At 41.0% G+C, this 13,911-nt stretch overlaps 1 protein-coding gene across 1 annotated transcript in view; it reads right to left on the bottom strand.

The window, feature by feature from the left end:
- Nucleotides 1-7,483: 7,483 nt before the first annotated feature.
- The window catches only part of ckap2l (cytoskeleton associated protein 2-like), a 29,084-nt gene continuing 22,656 nt past the window's right edge, over nucleotides 7,484-13,911 (bottom strand). The window contains exons 7-9 of the mRNA XM_029124691.2: nucleotides 9,692-9,752; nucleotides 8,266-8,419; nucleotides 7,484-7,885 (exon numbers count right to left, since the gene is read on the bottom strand). Of these exons, the coding sequence (XP_028980524.2) occupies nucleotides 7,555-7,885; nucleotides 8,266-8,419; nucleotides 9,692-9,752 (546 nt within the window). The 3' untranslated portion in view covers nucleotides 7,484-7,554. The remainder of the gene's footprint in view (nucleotides 7,886-8,265; nucleotides 8,420-9,691; nucleotides 9,753-13,911) is intronic.

Here is a 13,911-nt window from a genome sequence, read left to right as displayed (position 1 = left end):
ATAAAGGTGGGAGCCATGGATAGGCATTGGGGCCACAAATGAAATGAGTATATTATATTGGCATACATCAAACACTCAGGGATAGGAGTACCATCACATATAGAGAGATCCTCTGTTTGGTTGCAAAAACTTCGGCCTACAAAGACAAAAGCATTCGAATATTGGTCCATTAGGCTTTTGGATTGTTCTCGCTGTATACACAACCATCCCCTAGGTGGATTAGTAACTACTATATGTGGAGGACGATGCCAGAAATCAGGGCTGTTTCTATCAAAGGCTGGCATATAACTATGACGCCATGATTTCACAGGAACACCTAAAGATGTTACATGATCCTGGATGGAAATGCATCCAGATCGTTTAGGTTCCCTCCAGCAGGGGTCAGAAGAATTTGGTCCGCGAGAGTGCAAGTAGCTGTCATTAACACCCCAATTATTGCATCTAGAAAATTTGAACCAACTGAGGTCTCTCCAGATCCCTAACATCTCAGACTGATTGAATGGAATGACTCCTAAGGGAATACCTCCGTTAGCAGTGAACGGTGTATGGGTAAATCCAACAACTACTCTGGTTAATCGTCCTGGCAAATTGTAGGGAAAGGGACAAAAATGTATTAATACCATGATGACCATCCTCGTGTCTATGTGCATCAATGTTTGGGACTAGAGCACCACCACACTGTACCACCAGGAAACACAAAGAAAATTAACATGAACATCGTGATCTATTTACCTCAGTAGTGTAAGAATCTACTTCCCTAGTGGCTAACTAATTCCTAACTAGTACTTAATCCAACACAAATATCAATCACAATGGTTCTATTTGGCACATAACAATTGTGAAGAATTCTTCTTCCTGTCCGTTGGTCAATTAGGATGGTCTTGATGCTGATCCCATATGTCACTTTATCTGTGTAGAGTCAGGAAAGACCAGGATACAGCTCGTGTTGTCGTAGGGTCAGGTAGATAATCTGCATAACCTGCAAAAAGAACAAAGAGAGAAAGTGAGAGTATGGGTGTTTCTATGAAAAAGGTAGATAATCAGCCTCAATTTTGCTAAATGACGGTTGCAGTGGTTGCATAAAAATGTATCAAATTCTGATCCCTTTCTATGCATCTTCACCCGAGATGGGTAACATGTATCCACCTTGGTTTACCCTGTACCTTCACTGCTGATCTAGTGACAAGTAAAACTTGGTAAGGGCCTTCCCACTTTGCTCCTAATGTCTCTGTAAGGTGTTTATCATTACCCATTGTCCTGGCACTACATCATCTCCCCCCTCGGGGGTTGTTCCCCACGCTTCCTTGACCTGTTTGTCTGCCTCTGCTACTGATTCTGACAGTTGCATACAGTAATTAAGCATAGTATCACTGTGTATGTGTATTTCTGCTTTTCTCAGGTCTAGCGTGCCTGGTTGTGACATAGGCCTGCCTGTGACAACCTCAAACGGACTTAACCTTGTAGTCTTATTGGCCCTCATTTATCATTCTTGCGTTGAAACGGGCGTATATGTTGGTGTAAGATTTTGCTTACACTACTCTCACCGCCTGATTTATGAATCTGTGCGTACCTTTAAAATCCAGGTGTACGCAATACCTGCCCTTGATAAATGCCGCAGCTGAAAACGATCGTCATTAGAATAACACGCCCCTATATATTCAAGTCTCCGCTTCCCCCACGCCCTCATTTTACGCCATGGACACACGGAAGACGGCAAAAAAGAGAAACTTCTCTGACGTGGAGATTGAGACGATCACCAGGGAGGTAGAAATAAATAAAATTGTTTCATTTTGCAGTTTAAAAAGCGGAATAAAAGATGATGTGATGTGGAGTACCATTCATTCACATTAATAATTGCATGACAATTTGTAATACTCGTCTTATTATTTCATTATATTTATTATTAATGACGTTTATTGTTATTTAGAAGAAGAATGTCGTTATTATTATTATTTCTATTATTATTTAAAAGAAGAAGAATGTCATTTTTATTATTTTGTCAGTCTGAATTATATTTTGGTCATTAAAAGCCTTTTATTACGGAACCCAGTCCGTGCGCAACTGCCGGGCCTAACCCTGAAACGTCATGTAAAGCACACAGGCTCGCATCTGAAGGAATACATAAAAATCAAATGCTTTGGAAAGTCACACAAATTAAACTTTGAAGTCCATGTTGCACAAAAATAAACACTGAAGTTTGTAATTATGTTTTTTTTTTTTTTACAGTGGGTCATAATATATCATATCTTTTGGTTTGTCAGTACGTTAGAATTTTTTTTCCTGCGCATTTCCGCACTAACTCAAAACGTGCGTACACCACCTCCTGAGCTGGCGTAGGATTTGAGAGTGCCGTACGCCAACGTCCATATTGATAAATCTCAAAGTCACCGTGGTTTTGGGTGTACGCTGGAAATTTGGTGTACGCACTTTTGATAAATGAGGGCCACTGTGTGTAGCTCTTATACTGCATAAGACGGTAGGCAGCGCGTCAGGCCATGCTATCCCTTCTTGATGCATCTTTGCTAATCTGCTCTTCAGGAGATCATTGAGGGGTTGAGCTATTTCAGCAAACAAATCCACCCAACATCTGTTGTAGTTACACAGGCCCATGAAGAATGTACATCTTTAATGGTAGTGGGTTCCTTTGCAGCTTGGATGGCCGCAGTGCGACTTTGAGTCATCTCCCGCTTCCCCTGTGAGACTAGCTGCCCTAGATAGGTGACCTGTGGCGGCATGATTTGTGCTTTGTCAGGGCTGACCTTTTGCATGTAGATGGTCCAGCAGTGTTCGGAGGTCCCGTGCATGTGTCATCTCATCTTCAGATGCCAATAGGATGTTGTCTACATATTGTATGACAACTGAGGACATTGGAGGCAAGTCTTGTAGATGCTTCCGCAACGCCTGATGGTATATGGAGGGGCTATTGTGTAGACCCTGTGGTAGGCGTGTCCCTTGATACTGCTGACCGTCTACAGTAAAGGCAAGCCACAGTCTGACATCAGGATGTAATGGTACTGACCAAAAGCCATTAGCCATGTCAATCACAGAAAAAACAGAGTGTTCAGGTGACAGTGAGGTGAAAATAGTAGATGTGTCTGCCACCAGTGGGGTGAGTTTGGAAATGGTTTCATTTGCGTTCCTGTAGTCTACAGTCACACGCCATGCACCTGTTGGTTTTTTCACCGGCCAGACCGGGCAATTCGATGCAGAATGTGTCTTTTCCACAACACACATGTTATGTAAATCTCCAATAACTACCTTAGTTGCAGCCATGGCTTCTTTACTGATAGGGTATTGTTTTGTGCAAGGCGGTGCTTCACCTATAAGGCGTACAGGGTCCATATCCAATTTACCACACTCATTCTTTTTGGTGGTCCATATAGGGTGGTCTTTCAAATTTGTTGTTTCAACCTTTCTGATTCGCCATGTCACCTTCCCTTCATTGATGTCCAATGTGGAGTCCAGTTTCATGATAACATCAAGGCCCAAGATAGGCTGATCAAACGGACCAACCCATATCTCAGCATCAATCGTCATTGGACCAATAGAAAATGATAATGGTTCAGTTTGTTGCATGTCTGTTTTCCCCCCTCCCACACCCGTAGCTCTCATTTTCTTGCCGTTGTACATAGGATGTATGTGTTTTACATAGGATGTGGGCATCACAGTAACTTCAGCTCCTGTGTCCACTAAAAATCAATTGGGTAGTTGTTTACCAGCATATTCACATATATCCCATCAGACTTCATGTGTACTCCAGCAGAGATGGGCTGTAAGAGGGGGTCTGTTAGTTTCCCTCCACCGCTTCCAGCAACCTTTGCTGTTGCTCATGAGAGAGTTCTTTAAATGTTTATATTAGCATTGTGTCATTAGGATTGTTGTCCTTTTTCCAAGTACCTTGGTTTCTGTTTGACCTGGTCTTGGCCCTTTTGTTCTTCTTATAACAATCCTGTTCCCTGTGGCCAGGGATTCCACAGTAGTAACACGCCCCTTGTATCTTACTTGGTCGGTTTTGAATTGCTTTAGATGCGTTTTCTACCTGCATCAATCTGATGACAGGTGGCCTAGTGACATTGTGTTGATTCATGTCTCTATCCAGTCTTGCTAAAGCATCAGCTGTTTCTCCATATGTAGCTTTATCCCAGTTTTTAGTAGTAGCAACATATGTTTTTCTCAGATCTTCATGTATGGATTGCATCAATTGATGAAGAATAGTGCCATTTTTTATGTCAGTGAGCGCATCATCATCCTCCACTCCAGGTAAACCACTGTGTCTGATCACAACAGCCCTAAATCGTTCTTCAAAATCTAAGAATGATTCCTTTGGCTTTTGAACACATCTGGTTATCTCTCCCCAATTTGTGGTGACATTGGTCAAGTCTTTGACATATGCCTGTACTGCCTTCCATCCACTTCTGTTATCTTGGCCGTCCTCACCTAATGCAGTAACAACCTTTTCTTGTAACAGAATGGATTCACGGTTTGTCAAAACAAACCCGAGGAGTTGCACTCCATCCATGGGATGCAAATTGTAGATTGTCTTGTAGCGTTTAATAGCATCCCATGTCTTCATTCCCACCTTACGGGGATGTTTTAAATGTTTAGACCATTCATCAAGTTGTTTTGGTTCAGCAGGGTTATGATAGGTCATTAAAACCTTCTTTCCCCCTTTGACTGGTCTCACTAACTTGGACTTCAGAGGTCTGACATTTATTTCGTCATCATTAGAATCATCATCTGAGTCTAAAGAGTCCCAACCAGGGAGGTCACTCCATGTCGGATCCCAGATACCTGATGCGTTGGCTGCTTTTTTCATTTCAGCTTGTGGGTACAATGAGGAGGGGGTTATTTTAACTGAGGGAGGAGCCACTTTGTCCACTCTCTCTCCCTTCAGCTTGTTCAGTTCCTCCTCCTTTTTCTGCTTCTGTTCAGCCAACGCCCTAACATTTTCTTTCTCCTTTCTCACAGCTTTTTCATGGTTATCTTTAAATGTATCATTCCTTTTCCTAATCTCTGATAATACAATCAACGACCAGCGTGTTTTTTGTAATCCATCAGACATTCTCTGAACTTTTCCCCATGTTTTCTGTATATCAGAAAGATTCCATAAATTATCTTTTCCTGGAACAATGGCATATTTTTTCAATATCTCTTGGAGACACTCATCTAATTTCAGGCTTTTTTTATGTCATCAGCTAATGATTTAGTGATTTCCTCAATTGTAATATTAGTCGGGGCTGCAGTCCCCTTTTTTTCTAATGTAGTTTTTTCAATTAAAGACGTCATTTCTTTTCTTCACCTTACTTGTACAAGATTATTATTGCAATTACTACACACGTGTCAACCTGCTATCCAAATAACAAGGACTCCTAGATGAATAACGAAGCTTTGCACTAAACAGTGGCCTATATTCGGACTTTACCCATGTCACTTAGTACTCAGTCTAGTAAGCACTTCCCATCACAACAGGGAAGATTTCACACTACAGATAGTGTACTTGGATACATATCACTCAATTGCATGTACTATCACAACATATAACCGGACAGTTGGTTCTTTAAAAGGTGTAGATTCTGACTCACCAACCACTGTCAGAGGACGAGGAAACCAACTCCCAAATGGGTGTGCACCGTCAGCAATCTTCTCCTCTTGAGCAATGATGGATGTTTGATGAATATGATCTCAGAACCCAACCTATCCGGGTCTCGGCACCAACTGTTGGCTTATGGCTCTTTTGTAGAATAATAAAGGACCCAAGTCAGGGGGAGAAGCGTTCCTTGTTGTTTATTCACAAAATATAGTACATGTCTTTCTTAGATGTGCTGCCTTCTTCCGATCTCTCTCTTCGTGGTCTTTCCAGATGTCTCTGTGCTTCTCCAAATTTGTCTTTAACAGCCTATATATACTAGACAAACCTATAGCACACTGGCTGTCTTCCAATCATATAAGTGCAATGTATGTTCCACCCTCCCTCTGTTCCTTGGACCCATACAGGAATGTATGAACAAACCATTGGGGGATGTGTGGGATAATGAACACCACATATCCAACTATTCCAGTTTCCAAGCAAGGAAAGAAAATGGCACATATTTACAAAGCAGTACTCTGTATTGTGTCCTCTAACAAAAGTATATCAGGAAAAAGACATGCTTTCTCACATTTCCCATTCTGACATTCAGTTTGGAGTTCAGGAGATTGTCTTGACCAGGACCACACCCCTAAATGCATTGCAGCAACTTCCATGTGATTGGTTGATTAGATAATTGCATTAATGAGAAATTGAACAGGTGTTCCTAATAGGTGAGTGTATTTTGGGTAATTTATAAACTAATGTAATTCTGATGGTTCTCTATTAGTGTTGTTTTTTACTGCTATTTTACATTAATGTCTATGGCGAGTGTGATTTGTTGTCCCTCAAAAAGGGACCGGAACGTGTTGTGAGCCAAAGTTCCGGGATGTGGCAGTCTGATGTATACCGTACAATGTATTGTTAGCACAATAAAAATAAGTAATCTCCAGTGCTAATCTGACCATGTATTGTTCACCTAAATAAGACTATTGTAATGTAAAAATTATAAATGTTTCAAGTTATAAAACCAATACATTCCAAGGACCAAAATCCATTGTTTAATTTACGTTAATATGGCTAACAGGAAATTTCTACCAGTCCGGTATTGTTCATTTGGAATCAGTTGGCACTTGCAATGCCAGTGGTTTGGGGTTTGAATTGTAAGCACTCCTATAAGTACTACATACCCCTTCAGAATATTAGAAAATAGCCCTTCCGTTTTCCTCCACATAGTTCAGCTGAAATTTAAAGAACACTGTAGCAAGTGAGCTAATTCGGATCATCACTCTCCCTTGCTTAGCCATGTAAAATGTCATTAGAGGGTTGGAATTATTCCTTTCTCGCCCCTTTCCTCCCTCAGCTTTCTACCATTCTCACATCCTCTGCGGGGACATTGCCCCTTCACTGCCCTGGGAACAATATTTTCTGAACTGGCTCTTTAATACCATTTACAAAAAAAACTGAACACACTCAAAAGACCAGAGTTCAATGTTTAATTTACATAAATATGTACATTTATGGGTCTTATATACCATAAGCAGATGTCAATATCACAAAAAAGAAACCCCAAAACTTAAAATCTAATGTCAACTTCAGACAATTGTACCCTGTTCACACACACACACACACACACACACACACACACACACACACACACACACACACACACACACACACACACACACACACACACACACACACACACACACACACACACACACACACACACACACACACACACACACACACACACACACACACACACAGTTAATCCTGCGGGATTCTGTACAAAATAAGTTTTGATTCATAAACCCATTCTTTAGGTAATCATAGATGGCCTGAAGTGGATTCCTCTATATCTAGTTCATATTCCCATGAACTACATTTACAAAACAGGATTGGACAACAAGACTGTTTAACAGAAAACAATTTAGCATTTCTTTTAATGTGGGCACCAATTGGATAGAGTATAAAGTCAAAGCCCTTTAGTCTTCTTCGGCATAGACCAGCTGGATACTGACCTGGTCTCTCAGTGCCTCGTTCTCTCTGTACACATACAGGTGGTCGTTCGGGGCAGGCACTGCACTCCCTCGCCCCTCTTGGTCACCCTCGCGCTCTGTTTCCAAGGTTCTCTCCTCCTGGGCCATCAGATCATTGAAAGAGGCCACGCAGACATCATGTTCCTGGAGGGAGGCAGGGTAGTGGAGAGTGGTCCCCTCAATCCTCACAGAGCGACGAACAGGCGTGAAAAACCTGAGCTTGTGTCCGTCTACTCTGCGGGTGACCCCCTGCTCCCTCTGCTGGCTCCTGAAGCCACTGCGGTTGGGAAAGAACAGGTTACAATATAGAACAAGCACACATGGTGATGGCTGTGGGTAGAGTCAAAAGTAGTGCACACTTTAAAGGGGATAGGTTGTCAGCGCAGCTTTGGTTAAACCAAGTGCACTATATATGTAACCTATTCAGACCGGCCTGGTGATTGATTTTAACAGAGGACATTCTCTAGCTGCCTCCCTGTTATCAATAAGAGCGTTACTACAGTCTCGGTTTTGTTTGATCTGTCTTGAACTGGAAATATGCGTCAGGTATTCTTAAAATGATTAAAACAATTTAATTCCCTTTGTTCCCCTTGAAAATGACTGTCACATGATCATAAGAAGATTAGTCAAGATTTTGTCATTCGATAAGAAACTTACCCGGGTGTGGTAGTGATCTTGTACTTGACCACAGAGGATCCTCCTCTCTCACCACAAATCAGGGCTTTGACGGCTTTTGGTGTAGCCGCAGGCTCTGGTCTGGAAGCCGGTGGCAATATATGCTCTTCTTCCTCCGATACTACGGGAGTCAGACCTAGAAGCAGCAGGAATAACAAATTCAGTAAACACAGACATATGCATGCTCTGTATGTTGCTTTGGATAGGAAGTGCATGCTAAATGACAAACTAAAAGGCAAACCTTTAGTAATTACAGACAAAAATGTGTATTTTGGAACAGTTCTTATATTTTTCTGACTGCTTGTGTGTTCAATAAAGAAACAAAACATTTGTACTAACTTGTAAAAAACTGAATGCATTGCTTGACCCAAATTAAATTCATGAAAATATTATTTTGCATATTTAGAAATATTTTTTTTATTCAAATAAGGAACAACAGTAAATTAGACATTCATTTCTGAAAGTATAACAATAAAAAAGCAATGCAACACACAAAATCCTCCAGTTAGGAAGTGAGTGCTCCCTTTAAACTCAATTAATGGTTGGGCCACCTTCAGCTGGTAACCAGTCTCTCATATACACTACTGGTCAAACTTTTTAGATCACCAATTTTTCCAGTTTTGATTGAAATGTAAGCAGTTCAAGTCCAGTTATTGTTAACAATAACGGAAAAATAATGTACATTTCAGAGTTACAAAAAAGGAATGTCATTTTCAGGGAATAAGTAATGGGTTAAAAACCTACAGCTGTTTTGGAAGCAAATTTTGCCTTGAAAGTTGATAATAAAGCTAATAATTCATACAGGTGTCCCAAATTTTCCTGATTACTGAAAGAGATTGTTATTACTTCCTTCTTAAATAAAAATTATTTTAATTGGTTGTCTCCATCCAAAATGCTGCATTACTTGCGCAATCCCATATCGGATTTCTTTTCAGTAATATGAGGCCCAAAATTCAATTCAGAGATGTGTCCCTCGAAGCTTATCCAATACTGTTCCAGTTTTTAACCAAGCTACTCACTAAATCAGGTTATTTTACCTTAGGCTCACAGTTCCCGAAGCCTCCATAAAGAGTTTCTTAATATGAGGCAAGGTAACTAAATTCTATAACACAGGACAATGCCAGCCATTTGCGCAACCCTCTGCGGAATCCCTAGGGTAATCCGGGAGCAGGATTTGACATGGGGTCACAAATGTATTTTAGATCCAAATCAGTTGTGCCCTTGAGGAAGATGCTTAAACTCTAACTACACATCCTCAACATAAATTGATAAGGGTCAGCGAAATTACAAAAAATATTTTTTGAAATGGGCATCCACTTGTGAAATCAACAAAATGAGGAATTATGAGAATAACTAAAATGGAAGCATTGTTAAAAAGTGTTGATACGATCATTTACTTCATCATTACCTTGTCGCTCTTCCTTCTTTTTCAGCATTTCAAACACAACAGTCCGTAGCTCATCCACTGGCTGAAGGAGAAAATGTAGAGACAAAATAAATTAGTTTCGACAGCTTTAAGTGAAATTGTACCTCCACCGAAACCACACAAAACCCCACCACAGTCCCTCAATAAATCCGTAATGTTATTCCACGTAGATTCAATATAAAAACATGACTACAATTTTAAAACCTAAAACTAGAATATGGTCCTAATCTATGCCTAGTGCATGGGTTGGACATTTTGTCAAGGGCCATATTAGGATAAAAAAAAAAAATTCAAGGAGCGCTGAACATACAGCTCTGGAAATAATTAAGAGACCACAGCAAAATTCAGTTTCTCTGGTTTTACTATTCATTGGTATGTGTTTGAGTAAAATGAACAGTTTTGTTTTATTCTATAAACTACTGACAACATTACCCCCAATTTCTAAATACAAATATTGTTAGAGTATTTGTAGAAAATAAGATGCATTGTTTTCACACATCAAACAACACAAAGAAAACAAATTCATATACATTTTAACAACAAAATAAATAATGTTTTAACTTAGGAAGAGGTCAGAAATCAATATTTGGTGGAATAACCCTGATTATTAATCACAGCTTTCATGCGTCTTGCACAAAAATTCAAGTAGCTCGGCTTTGTTTGATGGCTTGTGACCATCCATCTCCCTCTTGATAAAATTCAAGAGGTTTTCAATGGGGTTCAGGTCTGGAGATTAGGCTGGCCATGACAGGGTCTTGATGGTGGTCCTCCATCCACACCTTGATTGACCTGGCTGTGTGGCATGGAGCATTGTTCTGCTGGAAAACCCAATTCTCAGAGTTGGGGAAGGAAGCAGGTGTTCTTCCAGGATAACCGTGTATTTGGTTTGATTCATGCATCCTGCATCCCCAGATCATCCCCTGTTCTCCACCAAATTTCAAAGTGGGTGTGAGACACTGTGGCTTGTAGGCCTCTCCAGGTCTCTGTCTAACCATTAGATGACCAAATGAAAATTTGACTCGTCAGAGAAGATGACCTTACTCCATTTATCTACGGTCCAGTCCTTATGGTCTTTTGCAAAACTTCTCAACTTTGCTGAGTCCAAATTTGAGATCTTTAGTTCCAACTGCCGGGTCTTTGTGCGACGCAGAAAAGGTGAACGGATGGATTTTACATGCCTGGTTCCCACCGTGAAGCATGGAGGAGGAGGTGTGATGGTGTGGGGGTGCTTTGCTGGTGACACTGTTGGGGATTTATTCAAAATTGAAGGCATACTGAACCAGCATGGCTACCACAGCATCCTGCAGCGACATGCCATCCCATCCGGTTTGCGTTTAGTTGGACCATCATTTATTTTTCAACAGGACAATGACCCCGAACACATCTCCAGGCTGTGTAAGGGCTATTTGACCAAGAAGGAGAGTGATGGAGTGCTGCGCCAGATGACTTGGCCTCCACAGTCACCGGACCTGAACCAAATCGAGATGGTTTGGGGTGAGCTGGACCGCAGTGTGAAGGGAAAAGGGCCAACAAGTGCTAAGCATTTCTGGGAACTCCTTCAAGACTGTTGGAAAACCATTTCAGGTGACTACTTCTTGAAGCTCATCAAGAGAATGCCAAGAGTGTGCAAAGCAGTAATCAGAGCAAAGGGTGGCTACTTTGAAGAAACTAGAATATGACATGTTTTCAATTATTTCACACTTTTTTGTTAAGAACATAATTCCACGTGTTCATTCATAGTTTTGATGCCTTCAGTGAGAATCTACAATGTAAATTGTCATGAAAATAAAGGAAACGCATTGAATAAGAAGGTGTCCAAACTTTTGGCCTGTACTGTACATTGAGGAAAAAAAATGTATGCCTTGCTTTTGTACATTTGCCCACTGACATAAATGATCAGAATATAATTTCAATGGTAGCTTTAAAACAGTGAGACAGAATAACAAAAAAATCCAGTGTGTTATAAATTAATTTGCATTTTAATCAGTGAAATAAGTATTTGATCCCCTCTCAATCTTAAAGGGAGTGCTCCTAATCTCAGTTCGTTACCTGTATAAAAGACCTGTCCACAGTAGCAATCAGATTCCAAACTCTCCACCATGTTCCAAGAGCAAAGAGCTGACAAGATTGTAGACCTACACAAGGCTGGAATGGGCTTGTGTAGACCATTGGTAAGCAACTTGGTGAGGTGACAACAGTTGGTGCGATTATTCGCAAATGGAAGAAACACATTAAATAACTGTTTATCTCCCTCGGTCTGGGGCTCCATGCAAGATCTCACCTCGTGGAGTTGCAATGATCATGAGAACGGTGAGGAATCAGCCCAGAACTACATGGGAGGATCTTGTCAATTTCAATGCAGCTGGGAACATAGTCACCAAGAAAACAATTGGTAACACACTACGCCATGAAGGTCTGAAATCCTGCAGCGCAAGCAAGGTCCCCCTGCTCAAGAAGGCACATGTACAGGCCCGTCTGAAGTTTGCCAATGAACATCTGAATGATTCAGAGGAGAACTGGGTGAAAGTGTTGTGGTCAGATGAAAGCAAAATGTTTGGCATCAACTCAACTCGCCATGTTTGGAGGAGGAGGAATGCTGCCTATGACCCCAAGAACACCATCCCCATCGTCAAACATGGAGGTGGAAACATTATGCTTTGGGGGTGTTTTTCTGCTAAGGGGACAGGACAACTTCCCTGAATCAAAGGGACGATGGACGGGGCCCATGTACCGTCATATCTTGGGTGATAACCACCTCAGCCAGGTCATTGAAAATGGGTCATGGATGGGTATTCCAGAATGACAATGACCCAAAACACACAGCCAAGGCTACAAAGGAGTGGCTCAAGAAGAAGCACATTAAGGTCCTGGAGTGGCCTAGCCAGTCTCCAGACATTAATCCCATGGAAAATCTGTGGAGGGAGCTGAAGGTTCGAGTTGCCAAACGTCAGCTTTGAAACCTTGATGACTTGGAGAAGATCTACAAAGAGGAGTGGGGAAAAATCCCTCCTGAGATGTGTGCAAACCTGGTGGCCAACTACAAGAAACGTCTGACTTCTGTGATTGCCAACAAGAGTTTTGCCACCAAGTACTAAGTCATGTTTTGCAGAGGGGTCGAATACTTATCGCTCATTAAAATGCAGGTGAAACAACCGGCCATGTATGATATGGTGAACAAGGTGTTCACCGCAAATGGGCTGATAACCTACCTAAAAAAATTGTGTGCTACATGTGAAGTCTGCACAAAACATAACCCCCAGAGGCGAATAAAACAAGAATTGGGAAAATGTCCAACCTCAGAATACCCTTTTCAGAATATAGAAATAGATTTTATAGAATTATCCTTATGTGAGGGAAATAAATGGTGCTTAACAGAAATTTACACTTTCAACAAATGGGTTGAAGTATTCCCAACGAGAAACTCAGACGCAATTTGTGTTGCTACAGCCTTGTGTGAAGTTATTACCAGATACGGAATCCCATAAAGAATTTATTTGGATAATGGGGCACATTTTGTAAATAAGGTCATAACAAAATTAGCAGAGCATTTGAAAATAGCACTCAAAACTCATTGTTCCTACCACCCTCAATCAGCGGGATTAATTGAAAGAACAAATTGAACAATAAAGAGTAGAAACGAGAAGGAATTGGGTACAATGTCCTCCATTGGTAATCCTAGCCTTACATATTACTGCAAGATCGAGAGGAGTATAACCATTTGAAATGATGTATGGAAGACCTTATATAATACCATCCCTAACACCTTTTAGAAATGATACAAATGACACAGAGGGGACACTTGCAGAATATATGAGAGATTTACTAACTAAAAAAGATCTTGTCTCCAAAGTTGCAGCTCTGCAAGACAGTGACCACACGATTCAATACCACCGAGTGCACCAATGTGGGAGGGACCATATCAGGTGCTGTTAACAACTCCTTTCGCTGTAAGAATCAAAGAGAGAGCTACGAGAGTACACATAACCCACTGTAAAAAGGTAGAACTAAGAAAGGGAGAATGGACAGACTACTTAAGGAGACATATCGTACAAAGGAGAAAGACTGGGCTACAAAGGGAGTTGTTCTTATAGTGAACAATTGTCTCAAACCTGGTGAAGAAAACAACAGATCCCTGAGTACATAGTTGTCTCTGACAATGTTTGCCTACATTCTCTGCGTAACTTTTTTACTGTGGCAGCTCA

The sequence above is a fragment of the Esox lucius genome, chromosome 13, assembly GCF_011004845.1.
Source record: "Esox lucius isolate fEsoLuc1 chromosome 13, fEsoLuc1.pri, whole genome shotgun sequence".
In the NCBI taxonomy this organism is placed as follows: domain Eukaryota; kingdom Metazoa; phylum Chordata; class Actinopteri; order Esociformes; family Esocidae; genus Esox; species Esox lucius.
The sequence above is the reverse complement of the archived record's forward strand: the minus strand, read 5'-3'. Positions and strand labels throughout refer to the sequence as shown.